This window comes from Haemorhous mexicanus, chromosome 14, assembly GCF_027477595.1.
Source record: "Haemorhous mexicanus isolate bHaeMex1 chromosome 14, bHaeMex1.pri, whole genome shotgun sequence".
NCBI lineage: Eukaryota > Metazoa > Chordata > Aves > Passeriformes > Fringillidae > Haemorhous > Haemorhous mexicanus.
The window spans coordinates 16,479,033-16,501,274 of NC_082354.1; the positions used below are offsets into that span (position 1 = coordinate 16,479,033).

General features: G+C 44.9%; 1 protein-coding gene across 1 annotated transcript in view; it reads right to left on the bottom strand.

The window, feature by feature from the left end:
* Positions 1-12,200, bottom strand: part of HDX (highly divergent homeobox) — a 40,043-nt gene extending 27,843 nt beyond the window's left edge. The window contains exons 1-3 of the mRNA XM_059859109.1: positions 12,025-12,200; positions 4,121-4,267; positions 1,104-2,228 (exon numbers count right to left, since the gene is read on the bottom strand). Coding sequence (XP_059715092.1) covers positions 1,104-2,228; positions 4,121-4,267 — 1,272 coding nt within the window. The 5' untranslated portion in view covers positions 12,025-12,200. The remainder of the gene's footprint in view (positions 1-1,103; positions 2,229-4,120; positions 4,268-12,024) is intronic.
* Between the last annotated feature and the right edge of the window lie 10,042 nt (positions 12,201-22,242).

Consider the following 22,242-nt stretch of genomic DNA (forward strand, 5'->3'; position numbering starts at 1 on the left):
CTGCTTTACCCAGAGAAGTAATAATTCAGGTGAAAAGTGGCACTGACTTGGGCTCAGAAATTTTCCTTCAAATGGTCACACGAGATAGGAACAAGTCAGGAAAAAAGGAAAAGAAAACCGAAAAAACCCTAAAAAAACATGATTCACAAAGTCTTGTTCTCTACCCTGGTGAGTAAAGCACAGGAAAAGCTGATATGCTGTCGACATGGTTTATTTTCAGGAGAAAATAAAAAGGCAATAACAGGCAAATGCATGCAGGTGACACACACAGAATCACATTCTGTCAGCCTTAAAAGACTTTTAGCTCAGTGTCTCCAGGCTATGTCATGCCAGATGGTGTAAAAATCCATGAAAAATACCAGTTTGGATGTTTCCTGCACAAGTATCTCTCTCCTTTTAATACCAAAAACTAAAAAAATGTGTCAAGTGCTGCAGTTCTCCTAAACATCTTCTAGTTCTTCAATGATCTGCATTTAATTTCCCCTCAGTATCACTAAAGGGATTTTAGTACAGGAAAAGGAATAAAGGGATTGAATGTAAAACTGATTATTTGAATTAGATGCTGTGGGAAAGGAAGCTGAGTTAACTCCATCACAGGGGATCCTAATCTTGACAGAACACAGAGACTGCCACCTGCACAGGGGGTACAGGATTCCAAGCTGACATCAATGGGGTGAGCAAATACAAAAATGTCAGCCTGAAACCACGTCTTGTGCCACGTGTGATGTGTGTCCACAGGAGAACACCCAGGGATCGGCCATGGCACGTGCTGGAAAGCCAAAGCAACACAACACAGGCTTGAGCAACCACCAGCTCGTGGGTATGACCCTCCTGCAGCCAAAATTTAGCCCTGGAATGCATGAAATCCTCACAGATCTTCAATATATGGCAACCAGGGGCTCATTTAGACAGAAGTGCTACCACACTGCAGTGCTGCCTGCACTGGGTTTGAGAAGGAATTATCTCCACTGAAAGCCATAAAAGGAGCACAGCCTGCAGAAAGGTGAACCTATTGCTTAATAGCCACCAACTCTGAAAGGAAACAGCAATCATCTACAACCTCGGCTTTGAGGTTTGAAGACAGAGATAAACTGACGGATTACCTGGTAATTATTTTGGTTTTGTGACAGCCTCAGTTGACTTGAAGATGTAAAATGAGGAGAAAAGGTACTTCTGGCTGCGTTGGCAGGGTTATAAATCGTGCTGGATGCTGTGTGCAATGAGGTCCGTGCAGGCAGGTGGAACTCTCTGCTGTGGTAGAGGAGATTGTCAGGCCCGTCCCTGGCAGTGCCCAGCTGTGCCCCACAGCCCCCGCTGCGGCCCGGCCCGGCCGCGGCCGCGCTTTGGTTGTCCCCGCGGCCGGAGCCGCTGCCCTCACAGTATCTGGAGTAGCTCTGGATCTGCGCCCCCATGGAGGCCAGCTCCTCCTCGCGGGCGTACTCGTCCTCCACGTCGCCCGTCTCCATGGCGATGGACAGGCAGCTGCCCTCCAGCGAGGGCGCTTTCTGCGCGGCGCCGCCCGGCACCAGGCGCTGCGGCTGGTCCGTGACGGCCAGCGAGAACACCTCGCGGATCTCCAGGTTCTGGGTGCCGCACCCGGGGTCCCTGGGGTGAGCCCTCGGCCCCGGGGGCACGTGCGACGCCAGGGCCGCGGGCTCGGCTTTGTGCAAGCGCTGGCACGCCAAGGGCTCGGCCCTGCAGGGCCTGTGGCAAATCATGGGTTTCTGAGGTAACACCAGCTCCGCCGTCTGCACCGAGGAGCTGCCGTAGCTTTTCTTCGTGTGACTGTAGATGGAGTTTGCAGAATTGAGCACGCTCGTTTGCCTGGATAGAATAATGGTCTTTTCCCCCACCAAGAGGGAAGCGTTTTTACAGTGGGGTACCTGCCGTCCCAGAGGGATGTGCTGCTGCTGGAAGTCCGCGTCGCTCTTGCCCGGGAGCCGCGGGATGGAGGTTTTGTGCAGCTCTGCCATGGAGGCGTTCGTGTGCTTGGCGGCTCCCGGGCGGCCCGAGGAGCTGGCAGGGCTGTAGATACCAGTCACTATCACGTCATTGTTAGCAGAGGTCCAAGAGGATTGCTGGCTTTGGGATCGAGCAATATTTACCACGTTTCTCACTGCTGCTTCCGGGGGCACGGAGGGAGTGGCAGGGGCAGTGCCTGGGGGGGTGCCCCCTGATTCCACGGCGATCTTGCTGCTCATCTTCCGCCGCTTGTTGCCAACCCACGTCTGCAAACAAGACAAGGAACACAAAACCAGGTGTCAAAGAGGCAGACAAAATTAGCAATTCCACTTTTAAGCAGGTCTGATGACATGTTAAGTGTTCGAGTTGAGATGTAAGTTTACAAATATGTAAATCATGTACTGATTATGCAGTGAACATGACAGGGTGGAAATACAGGCCTGAACAATACAGGGTAGAGATGCAGGCCTCTCCTCTTTGGCATCCACAACTCATACACAGGACAACCCCAGCCTCAATTCCAAAACCCCAGCTTCTCAAAAATCCTGAGACTCTCGTGCCTCCTGTCTTGAAATTACCCTCAATATTTATTCCATTGACACCACTGTGACTAATTTCATACAGGAAAAAACCATCCTTGCCATACACAATTCTGCTCTACTAATTTTTTGTCAAATTTTACAAAATGTCTAATTTGAGGCACAATTTGTAACATGCAGTAAAATGTCAGTTACTGGTCAGCTTTGCCTCTGCTGAGAGTCCCATTCTCCTGACCGATTGTATTTAGGGAATTCATGTGCCTATTATAATCCTATCTGCAAGTGCCAGCTGCAACTCAAGTATCACTTTGCAAAGAACTAATCACTGACCAAGAGTTTTATAGAATAAAAAGTAAAAAAGGGAAAAGGAGGGGCATTAGGAGAAGCAGAAATGATGGGTGTAAGGAAGAGAAAGGTAAGATCATGCTAAAATATGACAAATGCAGGACAGACACTGGATCTGTTTCCACTGCACTTCCTAAGTAAGAAAAAGTTGAAGTGCTGCAAATCAGGGCTCAGGAAGAGAAGAAAACAGGAGGAATGATACTTGATTGCAGGAAAGGAAATGGAGAGGGAAGGGAAACATGAAGATGGAGAGAACTGCAATGAGAGGGGAGCTGGGCTGCCTCCTCTAGGACATTCAATCAGCACAAAAATAGCAAACCAGCCCTGGCTGCACCATCAGCATCCAGATTCCTGTTACAACTGCCTGCCCGCCCCAGGAGCCTGAACCCCTGGCTGACTTTCACAGCTTCTACCACCTCCAGCTGAGAAAGTAACTTTTAATGTTTCCAGAGTGTTCGGAGGGAGGGGAATCCAGGTAAGAATTTGGGAGCAGGGTTGCTATTGTCAATGTGCCACTGTTAAACCAATTAAAAACCAACCTAGACTGGTCCCACTTGCTCCTCCTCAGTGTCCAGTGTCACAGCAGCTCCTGGGAGCTCCAGTACCCTTTGTTATTTTTTAATCTCATGCCTCAGGATTTCTATTTCTGCTCCCTCTCGGACAACAGCCATTTTGTTGTCTAGTGTTTCACAAAGGGATTATTATTTCCCTTTCTGTGCAATTCATAGACTCTGGAAGAGCTCCTGTTAGCACTGGGACATTCTTGTTTTATAGGAAAAGAATGTCCTCACTGTGAGTAACCACAAAGGACCACAATATTTATGATTGTGATGTGGAATACAAGTGTGACAGAGTGCATTAAAAGAAATAGCTCCACAGTTGTTTCTCCCAAATATATTAATTGATAGAAACTTATTTAGCTTAAAAATAGTTTCTTAAAAACATGAGCTTGCTCTGATATAATACATCATACAAAGTTTCTATAGGGCAATCCATCCTATAATTTAATAAATAAGAACTCAAAAAATCCCAACAAAAGACAACAAAAATCACTCCTTGTGCAACCCAGGCCCCTGCTAAATTCAACAGTCATGTGAAGATATTTCAGTGAAAACAAACTCTAAATAGGCTCGCTGGGTAAAAATGAATGTCACACACACACACTGGAGTCTGATTTAAGACAAGGATAAAGTTAGAGACTCCAGACCTCTCTATATTTTATGTAAAGCAATAAATGTGTATGCTTAACAAATTTGGGAGGCCTCAGTACTTACCCTGACCACGCTGAAATCCAGTTTAGTTTCTTGTGCACACTGTAATATGAGCTGAAAGCAATTTTTACTTTGATTTGTCATTCCATTTTCATAGTAACGCTGCAATATCCTTTGTTGTTCTACAGTAAATACAGAACGCAGATTCATCTGAAAGGAAAAGGAGATACTCTGAAAGCTGGGTGGAAACTGGAACTGTGCAGGAGGCACAGCCTCTCATCTGTGCCTGTGATAAGGCTGAGGACTGACATGTTTTCTCTACAGAACCTTTTACCAACACTCTTCCTGACTTTCCAAGAAAGCCTATTGCAATCAGCATTGTGTCAAGCCGAACAGGTGAACTGGATGTTTGGAACAACAGTGTCTGCTTTGCACAAATAAATAAATATTATATGGTATTGCTAAGCCCATGAGGTTCTAGTTTCAAAGAGAAAGTTTCTCCCTTAAAAATGTAAATGAAACAAAGGCATTAGGCAAAACAGAGAAACATGAGCAGCTCCTATACTGGCAGGTCTGTTTCCCGCCTCTAACAACAAAAAAACCAGACACAATCTGGTACAAAATCAAGGTGACTGAGTAAAGTTTCTACTGTCTCTGACTTCAGCAATTCCTGCACTCCACAAGAGCCAGTCCTTCTGGCGTGTCAGTACTGGCACTTCCAGCTGCAAAGTCACAAGGATCAAGGACCAAAGACCAATTTGGGGGAAAACCCCCAAGGAAGGGCTTTGGGCAGCCCTGGTGCTGCCCACCCAGTTTAACAAACACTCCAGTTTAACAGAGGAGGGTCACCCATGCCCCAGGCTGAGAAAGGTTCTGCTGCTGTGACACCTCCTGAAGGCTAGAGAACCAGATTTTTAAGAACACGTAAGGGTTGTTTTCCTAGGATATAACCAATGCTGGCTTCAGGACCTTGGGATGTGTTCCTGCTCCTCGGCTTTGTCCAAAGTGCTGTTCTGCAACAACAGCAGCGGTGAAGAAGGATGGGCAGAACACATCAAAGTTCCAGCAGCAAAAACCCCACTTTAATGTTATAGCTTATTTTTAGTCAGTTTTCCCAGTTATTGTGTTTAATTCTAACTGGTTAGGAACTTTCTTGCCACTCAATTCATTGGTTAGAAGGTGCTTGTAAGGCTCTCCCTTTACACAGGTGTTTACATTTTTTCTTTGTGGATTCTCATGGGATAGACTTCTTATTTTTCACAGATGCAAACTGCCTTGTTATGCAAACTGATTCCCATTCTTATGATTCTTTCTCATGGGAACTTAACAGGCTAGCCGTTAATTCAGCTGAAATAGCAAGGGTTGATTTTACAAGGCCTTTCTTTTATAAGGTTTTACCTCTATGCAGCAGTGCTCAGGAAGTCAACCAGGATAAGAGGCCCAGGCTCCTCCCAGGCCAGCAGCAACTCCTCAGGTCAGTTCCCAGCACTGGGTCCCCCTGAGTTTCATTGTGAGGACACAGGAGGTGGCCTGTACAGGGCAGGACTTTGATGAACACATTAAACCAGATATTGCTTTGTTATGTGTGAAAATTCATGCCCTGGCTTGGGAAAGGCAAACATTATTGGCAATATTATCAATATTATCAAGCACACAGCTGAATCCTAATGGCAAAGTGGAGCTTGGTGCTCTTGTTACACAATCGACACAGGCAAAGAATGCAATCCTCTGGGTAGATATCAGAAGAGCTTCATCATCACAGATTTCCAAGGCAGGGCCTTTTTTTGTCCCTGACAGGAGGCCACCAGCTAGACAATGCAAGTGCCAGCCAGGAACAGCCTGCATCCAACGTGGTGCCTTGGGAAGCAAAAACGTCACCAGCCACAAGTTATTTTAATGCAGTACATAAATCACAAGAATACAGAATGAACCAAAGGAGCAGAAACCTGCCAACATCCAGTAGGAAAATAAAGGGGATGAGGGAACCCCTTGTAGGCAAGCAGTTTTGAAAATTCTGAATGGAAAGGAGGAGAGTGGTGATCTACCTAACCTTTGCACAAGAGCTGCTTCTAATATAAAGCAAATAAACTAGAATTTGGAGTAAAATGCTTGTAGGCCAGAGCTTTGACTTCAGAGTTTACTTTCCTCTCTAAGTCAACAGGCAATAGAAAAATCAGTAATTACCAATTTGTAAAAATTACTGTTTCTTTGAAATAACAGATAAAATAGATGATTTTTCAATTATGTTTTTTTACTTCTGTTCTCTTATTCACTCTTTCAGTCCAGTGCATTATTAACATAGCACCAGCTGCATTACAAGTCAGGTTTGCCCAAGCTCTGCTTCCCCGAACATTTATTCAGTCACTGCCAGAGCTGGCCAGAGGAGACTCTTGCTCTGAATAATCTACTCCTTAAAGAAATTTATAGCAAGCAACAGAGGAGACAATTATTAGTCCATTAACAAATCAATAAAGTTCATCATAATCTACTTTCTCATGTTGAGAACGGCCTTCAGATCTCCCCTGTGGATACACAATGACAAGGCCACTGAATGATTTACATCACTTTGAAAGAACACAGAAGAGTTAATTTTGTGATTCTTTTTCCTCCTGCACAATTGGCAGGCCCCAGCTTCCACTCCTGTCTACTCCTCCTTCAGTACCAGTGCTCCTCTTTTATTTAGTGGAGCTCAGTTCCCACAAATGACCTCATCAGAAACAGTTCTGAAACTTCCATCGTTCCAGATCCTGCTGAAGTCACCCCAAAGCTCCAGCATTTCCATACACAGGCCCATCACACCATGCTCTCCAAACAATTCACCAACTGCTGTGAAGACTCTTCCAATGGCATGATAAATTTTTAAAGCCAGACCTGATGACCTGCGAGGGAAGACCCGTGTCAGATCCTTGACATGTTTTTTAATTATGTGGATTTCTGTATCCAAGGTCACTTCTGTGTTAAAATACTTTCATTGCTGCATTTGACATCTGTAATTTAGATAAAGACAGGGTGGAGCATTTTGATTAAATCACTTGAACTTCAGATAAACCCTTGAGCATTGCATGACAGGCTTGGCCCAGCCAGGCTCAGGAGAGGTCATGCTCTGCTTTAATAACTCATTTTTACAGTGGATTTTAATCACTCATGAACTACACCTGCCAACCAAAGTCCTGGTAAGATTCCTTGGTAGCCTCTGCCTTGAATCCAGTAAAGCAGAACTCAAAGGTTTCCTGCAGAGACCATTAGAAACTGATTTAAATAAACAGATTACAGGATCCTCCAGCCACAGAGCTATGAACTGAATCCTAACTGCAGTTTACATGACAACATCTTCAAACAAGCAGGTGAGATTTATTAAAGCTTTTTGTGTCATGGATATACCAAACCCTCAGCCAACAGACAGTTCTGTACCACCTTCCACCAATTTCACAGCAGTGTGAAGGACAGCTGGCAATATTCTGTCCCTGGCAGGTTCAAAGCTCTCTGATTAATATTATGTCACCTGTAAAGTGCAGATGCTATCAGCAGTTTTAAAGTGCTGATTCTGAATATCTAAAGCAGTACCCTATGTTTGGGAGCTCCCCTGGAAAACCACAAAGTCCAGAGCCATCCCATTAATCCAGGAAGAGCTGGATTATCTCTGCATATCCCAGCTGCACAGGCAACAAGTTCTGCTCACTGCCCGTGCCTGTCACACCTGGGAATTCACCTCCACTGAGTATTCACACAGCTGTGAGAACAGAATGTTACTGTCTCTGAGACAAATTAATACAGGATATGTTCATCAAAGGACTACACTGATTATTTTTTGGGGAAGTATTACATGTTCAGCATCAGTGTTCATAATTAGAACAAGATATGAGCCCTTACATTTTCTTTAACACAGGAAGTAACTTGCAAAGTGCTAAATTAACTGGACATTGAGGCATCAGTGTGAAAGGAATGAGCAGGTCATTCACCTTCATCACAGGCTATTATTCAAAACAACCTCAGTAACTTCCAAGGGAACAAACTCCTTTTTCCAATCTGTGCACCTACAGAGCACTCCAGTCTCTTCAGGATTTCTCACCTTAGTCTTGAACCTCAGACTCCAAGTTAGAAATCCACATGGATTTTTATCATAATTTCATTTTGATCGTGACTTGCCAAGCTTAGCAAACAAGCATGTGAGCTTTTGGGAAGCCAGGTGTCCAGCTGGTTGGCAACACATTGGCACTAAAAAGAGAGTTTGTCACAGAAAAGAGCTCTGTGAAATTTAATAAAAATCAGGTAAAGCATTACGCAGACAAATTCCATGAATGTAAGTTGAATTTTCACTTTCATAAAATACAGAGGTGGCAAAGGTGTATTTAAGGATTTAACATCTGCCTGCTCTAATAAAATAAAGCAGCCTTGGCCAAGTGTGTTGGTGTCTCTGGCAGTGCAGAGAATAACCCATGACAGCTGAAATAGCAGGTTTTCCAAGGTTTCCCTTGCCCCTGCTACTTGTCCCAGGCCAACCATCACTGGTAACTCTGCACTCCCATGGTCTCCCACCCCTCAGCCTGCTGTGAGCCCAACAATATAAAGATGTTTTTTCACTGCCTTTCTGAACTGAACACTAATTTAAAACTCTGCTCATTTTAAGATCCCTCTGCTATGCCATGGTTTGGGAGGTGTAAATGGAGTCCAAGTGCTGTCAGGCACTGGGGACACTGGGAGATCCCAGGCTGTGACTGAAAAGGACAAAGATGGGAACTCCACGGCCTTCAGTTTGTCCCAAGGACAATTCCATGGACACCCTGTGACTGTCACCAGCTCCCCAGCAGAAGACACTGAGGTTGTTCTTACAGCTGAACTTTTTCAGGCTTCTTTAGTGGTTTGAGCAACTTCTGCCCAGTATTTCCCTTCCATCCCTTCTCTGGGAAGAGTGAGAATGAGGGGAGAGCACGCAGAGCTCCAGCAGAGCTGGCTCCTGAAGCCGTGGTTTGCCTCATGGAACAGGTACTCAGTGCACAATCCCAGTGTCTGCTGCAAATCCAGCCCTTCCAACCCATTTACTTCATCCAACAGTCCAAAATCAGGAATCTCTCCAGGGAGACCTGGTGAAGCCAGGTCATTCCTTTTCAGCAACTACTGGAAACAACTCGATGTCAAGGAGTGCCACAAAAGAAAGAACAACTATAAGGAAATGGGGAAAAATAAGGTAATCAAGTAATTCAGGAGTTACTGAGCTGTTCTGGAATTACTTCAGAGATCTTGGGGGAAAAATAAAGAAAAAATAAAGGAGCAGCATAAGAAGGAAAAATAATTTTTGCCTATAATGTACACCAGTATGGTCTTAGTCTCCAAAAGTCCTTAAATGTTTGGATTGCTGAATCAAGTAAATATTTACAAGGTAAATCTTTATGCTAATACTACTTAACTTGAAAAATAGGAAACAAACCCATAATTATACTCACTTCAAACAGCAATAGAAACTAGTCTTGGGTGTCAAATAAATAATAAATAAATCAATTATCTCAAGAGTGCAAGCCACCAGGAACTAACTAAGTATAAAAATATTTATGGTATAACACATTCTAAAACTGTCAGGGATCAACACAGAGTGATAAAAGGGAACAATCAGTTTCTGAGAGTTTTCTTTTTTAACTTCAGCTCCAAAAAGGCATTTTCCTAGGAAAAAAGTCACCTTTCAAAGACTATTTCTGTTTTAGTCTCTCCATCTGTAAGAGGTACAAAAAAATTGGCACACTCCAAATTCATGGTTTTTTTGTTCCCTGCACAGATCTCCAGTGGCAAAAAATAACAAGTCTTAGTGCCAATATAAATCTGAGACAAAACTGAAACTATGGAAAGAAAACTACTATAGACATAAATAAAACAAGACTGCAGTAGTGACACTATTCCTCCAGCTTTAGAAACTTGAACTGAAACCATCTCATTCACTTGCCATGGCTGCCAAAAACTCACCATTTTTTGCACATCCCAAATGGAAAGAAAAAATCAACCAACCAACCCCCCACCTTACACACTATGTGGAGATACTGGACACACATCAAGCAACAACCTTTAATAATCTGAATTTGTAGGTTGGTGCCTCTTTCCTACACAGGCCAAACCAGTTACAACCACTCACTTCCAAGGGAAGTGGATGAGGCTGATACTTGGGTGAGTGTAATGTACACACCAGCTTGTAAAAGTACTTTTAAATATCTGTGACTCGCAGCATAATTGCTTCCCTCTCCTCTAAGTACAGCGTTTGTAGGATGGCATTATAGCCCTGCCTATAAAATGCAGCCCTTTATTAGGGACAAATTAGACAGCCCTCAGTAACTTAATAACATAATAACCCATGACCACAACACTGCAGGTTTATGCATCCCATCCTGCTCTATTGATGCAAATGAGACTCCTGACTGCAGCTGGATTAGCCACATGTTTTAAATAAAGCGCGTACGTGTTTTGTAAGACCTGTGTCAGAAAAAAGGGAAGAAACAGTAGAATGCAGTGTTACTCTGAACACGTGAGCTGCTTCAGGACTGCAGTTGGGAGGACACAGCACTGCTTTAAGTGAGTTATGTGTGATGTTATCCACAGAATGAGAAACCCCAGGCTAAGAGGGCAGGGACAGGGCTGGGGACTGCTCAGGCAGGTGAGTGCCACACGAGCACTTCCAGGGCTGAGACCTCCAGAAGAGCACAGTACACATCCTCCTCTTCCTCATCCTCAAACACCTGAGGGACCAAAGTCTGGCAGCACAAGGCTCCCTATCCAACCACCATGACTGGCCGTGCCTGGCACCACAGCAGGCCGATACCATGGAATCACAGAAGGATTTGGGTTGGAAGGCACCTTAAAGTCCATCTTCTTCCAAAGCCCTGCCAACACAGGCACACTGAGCCACTGGGGACACCGGGGCACTAAGGACTGAGGCACATATGACACAAGAGAACACAGTCTTAAGCTTTGCCAAGGTAGGTTAAGGTTGGACATTAGGAAGAAATTCTTCATGGAACATCTGATAAGACATCGGCAGGGGCTGCCCAGGGAGGTTTGGAGTCCCCATCCCTGGTGTCCAAGGAAGGATGGAGGTGGCACTCAGTGCTCTGGGCTGGCTGACAAGGTGGGCATCGGGCACAGGTTGGGCTCGGTGATCTCAGAGCTCACTCCCAACCTCAGTGATTCTGGGATTCTGTGATTGCACCAGGGAATGAGGAAATTAGCGATGACAGGACCTGTGCCAGGGGAGGTTTAGGATCGACATTATAAACAATTCCTGCACAGAAAGAGTAGTCACACATTGCAAGGGCCTGCCCATGGAGGTGGCAGAGTGCCCGTCCCTGAAGCATTTAAGGCAAGGCTGGACGTGGCACTGAGTGCCGTGGTTCATCGGCCGGGGCGGTGATCGGTGACAGGCTGTGCTGGGGATGCCGGGGTGTTTCCCAGGCTGTGTGCCCGCGGTGTTCCTGTCACGGCCATGGCCCTGTGCCCGCGGTGTTTCTGTCACGGCCATGTCCCTGTGCCCGGGTTGTTTCTGTGCCTCTGCCGGAGGCACCCGCGGCTGAGGGGCCGCTGTCGGGCCCGGCGCGCACGCGCAGAGCGGCCCCGGTTGGCGCAGGCGCGCGGGTGCCCCCCTGGCGCGCGCAGAGCGGCTGCGCGCGCACGCGCAGTTCCCCCGGCGGCTCCCGGCGCGTGCCCGGCGCTTCTCCCCCCCCTCGCTCGGGGCCGCGCCGGGGGGGGGCGGGAGGCGCAGCAGCGCCTGCGCGCGCCGGGCGGGTCCGCGCGCGCGAGCCCGCGCGGGCCTCCCCCACCCCCACCGCCGGGCCCGGGGGGGGGCGGCATCGCCGGCATCATCATCATCATCACCATCATCATCATCATCATCACCATCATCATCATCTTCCTCCTCCTCCCCTCCCGCCGCGCCCCTCCCGTTGGGGACCCCGCCGCGCTCCCCCCCCCCGGGAGGGCTCCCCCGCGCTTACCGTGTAGCGCGGGGCCGGCGCGGGGGCTCCGGGCTCGGCCGGGCTCGGCTGGGTCGGTCCCGGCGTCACACAATGAAATCAGCGGCCCCGATCATTAATTCTCATCATGATCGTGACGTGCGCGCAGACAGCGGCCAATGGCGCGCTGCGATCAGCGCGGCCCGGACGGCGCCCGCCCCCGCCGCCCGCCGGGGGGGCGCGCACGGGAGCGCCGGCACCGTGAGGGGACGGGGCGGCCGCAGGGCCGGCCCCGCTGCGGCCCCGGAGCCCCGCACCGCCCCCGAACCCCGTACCGCCCCCGCGCCGCGGGCCCGGCCGCATCACCCTGCGAGTGCTCCTGGAAAGCCATCCCTGAGATTTCGGGGCGGGAGAGAGACAGGGAAGGAGCCCGCAATCCGTGTAAATGTCCCCCGGAGGGTGGTGCCGCGCTCTGCCCGGGGACAGCACGAGGGGCAGTGCCCATAAACTACAACGCGGGAAGTTCCGCCTCAACACCGCGAAGAACTTCTTTCCATGAGGGTGGCAGAGCCCTGGGAGGGTGTGGAGTCTCCCTCTCTGGAGACATCCCAAACCCACCCGGACACCTTCCTGTGCCACCTGCTCCAGGTGACCCCGCCTTGGACTGGGTGATCTCCAGATCCTTCCAGCCCCCCATCCATCCAGTGATTCTGTGGTGGCCATCCCTGTGCCCCCCACTGCATTGTACAGCCTGGGCTCTCGAGGAGACCGCCCAGTGAAACCCAAAAAGCTCCATGAAGGACCAGGGCTTCATTTGCATCAATATTATGGCACTCAAGAAATAAACCTTTTGTTTCACAGGATGGATACATTTGGTCTGAGAAGGGAGGAAATGCCAGTGTGTCCGGGTGGGCAGTGCAGGGCAGGTGGGGTCAGACACCTCCTCAGGGCCACGGCCGGAGTTGATGACAGCACAAGCCACACAACCCTCACTCGTGTCCTTACAGGGACCAGGTACTGCTAGGTGCACCAGTGCCAGCCCTTCTTCGGGCTCCATTTCCTTTCCCAATGGAAACCTCCTCAACAAAGGAGCCGGAAGCACACTGCTGACCCATTCTGATGGATTCTGTGGTAGAAATCATCTAAAATCACTTTTTATTAGCTTAGCTGTAGGAGCACTGAGAAGTCAGAGTCAGATTTGAGACCTGTGTTCATTCCAAAGCCTCCAGACAGGCCGTATCCCTACTCCAGATAGTTTTCCCTGAAAGTCACCATGTTAAATTATTAAACGGGTAATTAATTTTGTACGATGCTTTAATCAGAAGTACCAGTAAATATTTCTGCAGGACTGAAATGAAAGAATTGCTGCTTTTTCTCTGTAGGCGGGGAGGAGAAAAGCAGACAGTGTTTATGTTTATTTTAAAATTGCAAGAGGATGTTTACATTGTTTAAAAATTTTAACACAGATTCTGAACTAGTTGTGGCATCCCGTTGGGGTGTTGGGAACAGATGATCTTTAAGGTCTTTCCATCTGAAACCATTCTATAATTCTATGGTGTAGTAAACATCCTGAATTTAGTAACAGGATTTTAGGGAGCGCCCATACATTTAAACCCTAAATCTTCTGTTGTGCTGCTTTGTCTTCTGGATATGTTCCCTTCCTCTGTGTGCCATCAACACTCGCCCTGTAAAAATTAAATACAGCAACCACAAAACCTCTATACCACTGCTTTTATAGAAAATAATTGGTTTGGAATTGTCTATGGAACAATTCCTAAGAAACTTGGTATGTTTTGTTCTCACATTATCTGCAGCTTGGGAAACAAAAATGGTGAGAGTCTCTCTAACATCCCTTGAAAAATATAGTGGTGTTTGATAAAATGCAGCTTATTGAACTCCTTTAATATGGGGAATAATAGAAAGTAATATTTCAAGGGCTCTAATTTGACTATCAATGGGCTTACAGGTGCTTTTTCTATAGTTTTCATCAAAAAACTCATAGAATCGTTCTTGAAGGAGACATGAAGTGTTATTTAAGTTGTCAAAGAAGCCAGTTTGCAGACTTTTAGCTCCAAAAGAAGATTTATTGATCACAGTAATGTTCTTTACAATAAAGGAGCCTGAATATACAGGTTAACAAAGCTGCTGCTGTTTGCAGCAGAGTGACAAGCTCCAGAAAGAATCTCATGTTATCTATTTCCTTCCCTGGTAATGCCTCTTAAGGAGCCAAACCTTGAGGAAAAAAACTATTTCAGGATGAAATAAACCTGCCACCAGATTTAAATGCTTCCTCCTTCATTAATGACAGATTTAAATTAACAGGGGCTGGCAGATTGGTCTGGTGGTTTAAACAGCAGCCTGGAACATGAAAGGAGTCCTTCCATGAGGGAGTTAGCATCAAAGGGAGACTGTGCTGCAGCTCCTGTGTAGGAGCTCATTAAACTGATGAGCCCAGCTCACCATTAGTGACTTACCCCGTGTGGTTCTGCCCTGGGGCCAGGGCTGGCTGTGGGCATTTCCTGCCACAGCTGGGAACATCTGCATCGCTCCCTGGTGCACCAGGGAATAGATTCCACCCTCAGGAACCCAGCTGCAGGATCACACAAGTGTTCACACTTTCCCTTTTCCAGCAGCTTGTAGGTTCTCAGACTTTTAGCAGGTGAGAGGAGTTTCTGTAGGGATTGCTCAGAATTCCTGGACAAGGACTTGGGAGCTGCTGTGTGACAGCTTTGGTCACACAGTTTAGAGCAATGGCTGCTATTTCCATTTCTCTGGCTTTTTATGGAGTCTGGAAAACACTGAGGCAGCCACAGGGGCAAACCCACCCCACTCCACAGAACCCTTTCCCAGGACAGCTTGACTCACTTCAGGATGCCATTCTCGAGGTGATGTTTTAAAGGCTATAGACTTATCATGCCATTATTTAGGGGATGTTTTAAAGGATGTAGCTCTAAACCAGACTTTGGGCTCACTTATAAAGTCAGAGGTCTTTCAAAAAGGAGTGAAAACTGGGTGGAAAGGAGCCCATTTTCACCTGGAATTTTTGTATTTGCAATTCTCCATCCCACTGAGTGATTTGGCTCTGATGCTGCTCCAAGACATGAAATCATGGGGCTGCATTGCTTCAGCCAAAAAGGGACCTGGATTGAATCTGTCCCCAAAGTGTCCAACTTGTTCTTGGGAAAATGTATGGAGAGTCCAATGTGGAAAAACCTGGAATTGATCTGGTGCTTGACCAAGCTCCTTTTGGGAACTTCTTGCTATTATTCATCCTGAATCTTTGATAAGTTCAACCCTTGTAATAGATTTATTAACTTTCAGGTTCAAGAGTGGCCCCAGGAAAACCCCACTGGTCCTTTCATTTTGTTGGGAAAGTGTATCAGCAGTTCCCTGAGGAGCTCCTCAGGCAGTTCTGAGGCTTTGTCCCCTCCAAGAATGTGTTTGACCATTCCAAAAACCCTGCTAAAGCCAAGATATGCAATATTTACTGCTTCATGTCTCTACAAGGCTCCTTATTCTGCCACAAAGGAAAGTTTGAAGTGATTTATTCTTTAAAATCCAAGTTGTTTCCACCAACATATATATGTCCTTTTCCTATTGATGCCATTGGATTTCCAGGGGGAAAAGTTGCTCTGAAAAGCAAGTTCTTGGTTTAGGTTCCTGCTCTTTCCCAGGTTTTCTGCTGAATGAACACCCAAAATGACAGCAGCAATGTTCATTTTACAGAAATATTATAAAGACACACTAAATATTGGGAGTACAAGGGTGTAATTAAAAATCTACTAAATCGGGAGGTTCCGTGTGAAATGGTGATGGAGAAAGGATTACAGTTTATAAACCTTAGGAAAAATGTTAATATGGAAAATTCCATGCAGCACATTTTCTGCATCTAAAGCCCAGCCAGAATTAGTGGTCTTACAAGATTTACAAATTTTCTGTCTTCTTTGAACTTGGTTTTGCCATATTCATTAAAATTACTTGTTAATCCTCACCCAGTGCATAAACAAAGCTCCAATAAACTGAATCTGTTAATATGTCCTTTGTGCTGGTATGGAAAAAACAGCTGGTGCTTATGGGAAAAAAATGGAAAAGAGCCTGGCTGGGTAGATATTTTAAGGATTTGTTCCACTTTTTATCTTATTGGGATATTTTTAAGAAAATCAGGGATGCTGTTTCCTTGCATTTTTATTGCCTTTGATAATTTTTCACACACTGAGCAGGGGAAATGATGAACTCGAGGAACATATAAAATGCAATACACCAAAAATTTTTACAAAGAGGGAGATAATTATTGTGTACTTATTTTTCACTCATTAGTATTCCTAGCATAGAGAGGTTTAAAATACAAAGAAAAAGTTAAAATATTTTTAAAATAAAAATGCAAACTAAACCAGGCATGAGGAGGCAAAGAACCAGGGAGAGAACCATCATTAAAAAAAGAGACATATACAGCCCCTCTCTCATCATTTATCTTCCCCCTACAATAAAATTGGTGAGATGATTCACCTAAAGGTGATGTCCAAGCAATTCTTATTTCCTATCATTTTTTTTTAGAAAAGCAGCCAAGAAAATGTTGAGTTGGAATCTTCAAAGCATTTATTAGTTTAGGCAGCACTTTGCTTTTCTTTGACTTGTACTTCTCCAGAGGTTAAGATGGTTTTATCATGTGCTCAGGTCTCCCAACATCAAACATTTCTCTGTTCCTTCTCTTCTACCTGTGGGTCCACACTTTATTCCATCTCCACCAAAGCTTGTGCCTTTCCCCCTTGCTGCCAGTCCTTATTTTTTCTCTTGTACCCCTGACTGGACTGAAAGAGCCTGAGAAGTGAGGTTTTTTCCCCTTTAATGTAGTGGTTGTCCCTAATCCTTTGGAATAAAAATAACCATCACCCAGCAGTTCCTTCAAGTGTTTCTCCTTGCTTCTCTTACCTTGTTTGATTTAGTCAAGCTCATTTTTCTCCCCAGTTACAGCAAGTCAAAGTAAGGGAAAGAACTTATACAATAAAATAAAATGCAGGTTTAGTTCTAAAGGAAACAGTGCCTTAAAAGCAGAGATGAAGACAAAAACTTTGGAATCAATTTTACAAATAAAATAGCAGTACAAAGCACCTGATGGTCCTCAACAGCTCCACATTCCTGTTGAAGAAGAAAGGTGAGAATCTGAATGATTCCAAGGAAATCATTTCACCAGTGGTGAACCACAAGCACTTCCTGAAAGGAAAGCACAGAACTACTCAATATTGACTCCCCTGGGAGCCCTTTGGGTGTCCTGCTGAAAACATGCTCCTCACAGGACCTCCCAAAAGTACAAGATCAGCTAAAAATGCCACTTCTGGCAGTGCCAGATTTCAGCAAGGAGGGAAATCCGTGAGACAATTCCCATGAGACAATTCCCAAGAGACAATTCCCATCCCTGCTTGGCTGATCCATCCATCAGTTTGCAGGTGGAGTTTCAAGAGAAGGCAAAGAGTTGCAGAGAATCCTGGTGGGGGGAAGTGTCCTCCTCAGGAAGGAGCCACTCTCTTTTGTAGATAAAATATCCACATATTTATTCAGTCCCATAACACCACTTTTACTTTGCAACAAGACTTTGTAAGTTTATCACTGACTGCTATCATTCATTACAGAATTATCCTGTTAAATATGTTTACAAAGTAATCTTCCATCTTTGTCTTTGAGATAACAATAAAACTGAAGTATCGATGGTTTGATACCGAATATTTTCCCTTTTATTGTAACCTTGTTTTCTTTCATCTACAGAGGAATTTGTTTAAATGCAAATTATTTCTTTCATGAAAGAAGACAGCTTTTGTATGAATCACTATTTGTTTAAGTAATTTCCTTAAATGAAGGAAATTAGTGGTACTTGTGGTAGCACTACATTATTGTTTCCAACCTGTTTTACTTCCTCTCCATTTAATGTTCTTTTATCTCAGCCCAGATAAAATGGAATGATGTGACATTAAAGGGAAGCTTTTGTAAGAAGAGGGGAAGGTTATTTCCCAATCCCTGGAGATGTAGTTTGTACTTTGGGGTTCCTGATGGATGCTTCTTCAGGAACAACCATACCCAGGAAATGCCTTTAATCTCCTTTGAGGTGAGACAAAATGCCCAGTCTGGTTCAGGTGCACGTGTAGCTACTGTCACCCAGCTGTCCCCACGAGGCAGAGCTCTGGGTGAGGCACTGGGGGCAGCATTTGGGGCACAAATAGAGTTGTCTCCTTTTAAATGCAAGATAAGAGCACAGGAACTCAGGACAAATCTCTTGGATCATATCAAAAGCTGTTTTAGTCCTGGCTGACTTTTCGGTGGGTGTTCTGTGTTAGAGCACAGGAGTAACTCCCACACAGAGTGATCCCCACAGCTGGAATTCCAGCAGTCAGTATTTGAGATGATAGAAATGCTGCATTTATCATGTGTTAGTGCACCAAGGATGGGCTGTGGGATTTGAGTCGCCTGACAGTATCTAAGTGTTGCTGACCAGAGACTTTCCAGTTATGAAACTTTAATTAATGTTACTCCTCAGCATTCATCAGTATCAATAACTGGCTTTGATTTCTGTATTTTCCAATGAAAAATATATATTTCATACAATTAATTATAAAATTATAACAATATATTTTACACTCACAGGGACATCTTGTTTCATTTTGCCCCCAGACTGTTCTTCTGGGGTCTTTCTTCTCCCAACCCCATAGCCTCTTTCAGGACCCCCTTCCAGCCCCCTGGGCCACCTCAGTCCTGGCTGTGACCCTGCTCTGTGGGAGCACCCACTCCTGGCTCCCTGGAAGCAGCTGCTTCCAATGTGCCTTAACACATCCTATATAAAAAAGCTTTTTGATATAATATGGGAGGGGGGGAAAATAGCTGTTAGCAGTGTATTTCAGTAAAGCTCCCAGAGCAAAAGCAGCAGTGAGCTGTCATGCTACAGAGCTGATGGATTTGCTCAGCAGCCCTAAATCACTGTGTTTATCTCGGATTCCCAGCTAATGAAAGGGTGCAGGGTGCTGCAAGCCACGGAGCTTAAGCTCCATTAACTAATCAATTTCTGACTCTGGGAATTAAAAAACAGGGAGGGAAGCTGTGGTCACTTGTACAGTTTCAGAGGAGTGGGGCTCAAAGCAGCGTTTCAACAGCAGCAGGAAAACTGGGGGACAAAGGAGATGCCAGATACCACTTGGTTTGCAGAGGGCAGTGAAACAGGGCAGTGAACGTCCAGGATGTGCTTTGGAAGTGTGAAACATGGGAAGGAAGAAATGAATGTGTCCTCCTCAGTAGGATATGGGAGCTGCAGCCCAGCGAGCAGCAGAAAAGGATCTCTGCAGGGCTTCAAACGGGTGAGAAAGGTGCCCTTGTGCCATTCCCCAAACCTGGATGTGGCCCTGCTCCTCGAGCATCTGCAGGCACCTGGGTGTTGTGCAGGTGTGTCAGGGAGGCTGCAAAGGCAGCAGCAGCCCCTTCCCAGGTTAATTAGCTGTGCCCTTCAGCAGGGATTAAGAAAGATTTGAAAGCATCTAAAGCCAGGGAGGATTGAAGAAAAGCAAATAGCCCAACTTCATGGCAGAGTCTATTGCCAGGGATTCGACTTAATCAGGATCTGTGTCAGCCTCCTTGATAGGCCCCCTGTAAGTCCTTTATGTTAGGTAAACATTTGCAAATGAACTTTTTGTGTTCCTGGCTTCATTTGGGATAGGGAAAAATAAAAAAGGAACACCTTACCTGCAGTACTGGTGTCTGAACTCTACAGAAACATTTAGACCTTTCAAACTAAATGTCAAGTTGTTCCTATTTAGTCAAATTCTTGCAAATTTAAGCTAATTAATATAATCACTTTCCAAGTCAGAGCAGGCCCTTATGCTGTGCTTAAGTGGTTCAATACATGAATTCTTTGTGATTGCCACAGCCCCACGTTTGTGTCTGTAGGAGGAGAAAGTTCTGAGTCCAAAGGGGTTTTTATCCCAGGCAACAAAATAGACATAAATGTCACTTCTTCATGGACATAAATGTAACTTTGCTATGATCAGTTTTAATACAGAATGATGTTGTTTTCCTGAGCCAACTAAGAAATGTGATCCAGCTGAAATTTCTGGGACACAGAAGGGACACAACTGACTCAAAAGGAATATGCAAATAATCATGATTGGCTTTTAATTACAAGAGTGACCCAACAGGCCCACAAAGAGTGATGAACTGAGGTCCAGGAAATGGGAATTTGATTCTTTTTTTGTATTAGTATTATTGCTTTCTACTGTCAATCCTCTCTGTCACATCCCTGTGAGAGCTCACCTTGATTTTGTATCACTTTCTGGGTGCTGCACTGGCAAAGCAGTGTTTGGAAATTGAGATTCAAATCCAGTCATATTTTAGAGCTATTAACTTGGTATAGCTCAAATTGTACAAAGGGGAATGCTTATATTCAGCATAAAAAATTTATTTGCCTGGGGGAGATTTTAGTGTCCAAGACATACATTTGTGATAAATAGTAGAACTTGAAAATGCTCTTTCAATCTACAGGGTCACAGTCTGCCAGCAGCGACCCAAAGCTGGAAAGACAGGAAAATGTGAGTCATAATTCCTGAAAAGTTTTGATTCTGGTGGCAATTTAACAGCAGAATAATTTACTTTTGTATTCTAGTCTGAATATTGGAATCCCAATCAGAAAAGTTAATTGGAGATTTATTAACAAACATTGTACAAAATTTTTTGCAATAAATTAATATATTTAAAAATTAATCTCTTTTTTATGTCACCTTTTTCACAGCTAATGATACATATTTTTGCTTCAGTGTGAAAACATGTCACTTATAATTTTAGGGGGAAAAGCTTTCAACAAAATTTTCAGCATAATCTATTTTTAATCCTAACATTTTCTGTGAATATGTAGAAATAAGAAAATGAATTGTGCTGTGAAAAGCCACTAAAACAGTTTTTCCCCCAGGAGATTATAAATATCTGTATATATGGGCAGAACATTCAATTAACATGAGAAATGTCCTGCTAAGTTTCATGATGATGTACTGGGAGAGAGCAGCAATACAGCAAAACTGGTGAGCTATACAAAAGGAGTAAGAACTTTCTTAGCAAGATACATGATTGCAGAAATTAGACATTTGTTAAAAAGATGTGATGCAGAAATGCAGCAAATGTGGCACTTCATCAGGAAAATGGGCAGGCAGCATTAAACATAAGTGACGGTGTGGGGTTTAGTTTAGAATGCAAAATGAATTTATAAATAATAGATGGAGATAATATGGATAGTTTTAGATAGATTAATGGAACCAATTTTTTTTCTAACTCTTTCAAATTAATTTAAGACGGCTGCACAGTTATGCCCCTTCCCCAAAGAGTTAAGAAAATGTTAACTGGGTAGCTCACATGATGGAAAGTTATTATCCTGAGATGAGCCTTGGAGGAATTATGGGGAAGAGGGAGATAATGTTGGAATATATGACTTTGATTTTTATTTAAACATTATAAGTTGAAATAGTTGCTAAAATCCTTGAGCTCTTCCAGGTGGAAGACACAGGGCCTTGTCTGCAGGGACCATGAAATAAATGGCAAGTCCTTAACAGATTTCTCACCTGTCTCACCTTTTCCCAGCCCTGGCTCACAGCAGTAACACCTGCAGAGAGCCTTTGTAGCCAGAAATTGCTGCTGCTGCTATTGCACTGAACAGAAAATAAACCCATAGCAGCTCAAACTGCAGGAGAGGTTTGAAAAGCTGAGTCCTGGAGCTGGTGGACTGGATTCAGCTGGGGAAAGAACAGAAGCTTGCAGAGCAAAGCTGGTGAAACTCTGTGACCTGGGGAATTGCTGGTGGACGTGCAGGAGACTCCAAGGGCAAGGCTTGGTCATGGTCATGGTTTGTGTTAAAAGCCTTGGCTCCTTGTTTTAGGGTGAGATATTTTGATGTGTACATTTCTAATCGTACTCACGGGCAAAACAAGCCCAACTAAGGGAAGAGATAAAAATGCAGGTTTTTCTCACTCTGAAGAGGCTGAAAAAGAGAAGACAGACTCCTCATGGAGACCTGAAAGTAGCTGCTGGAAGGCCTGAAGGACGCAGATCCTGAGGAAATGCACAGTGGATCCGATATATCAAAAATCAGAGAGCATTTAAAGAATGGCTGTTGCAGTAACTGTTGAAAACCCCTAAACCAAGGGATCTATCCCTGGACTTTTATGGCAGGGCTGTGGTTGGTGTTTGGTGGCTGCAGAACATCCTGTCTGTCCTTCCCTCCCAGGGACAGGAGGACTGGGA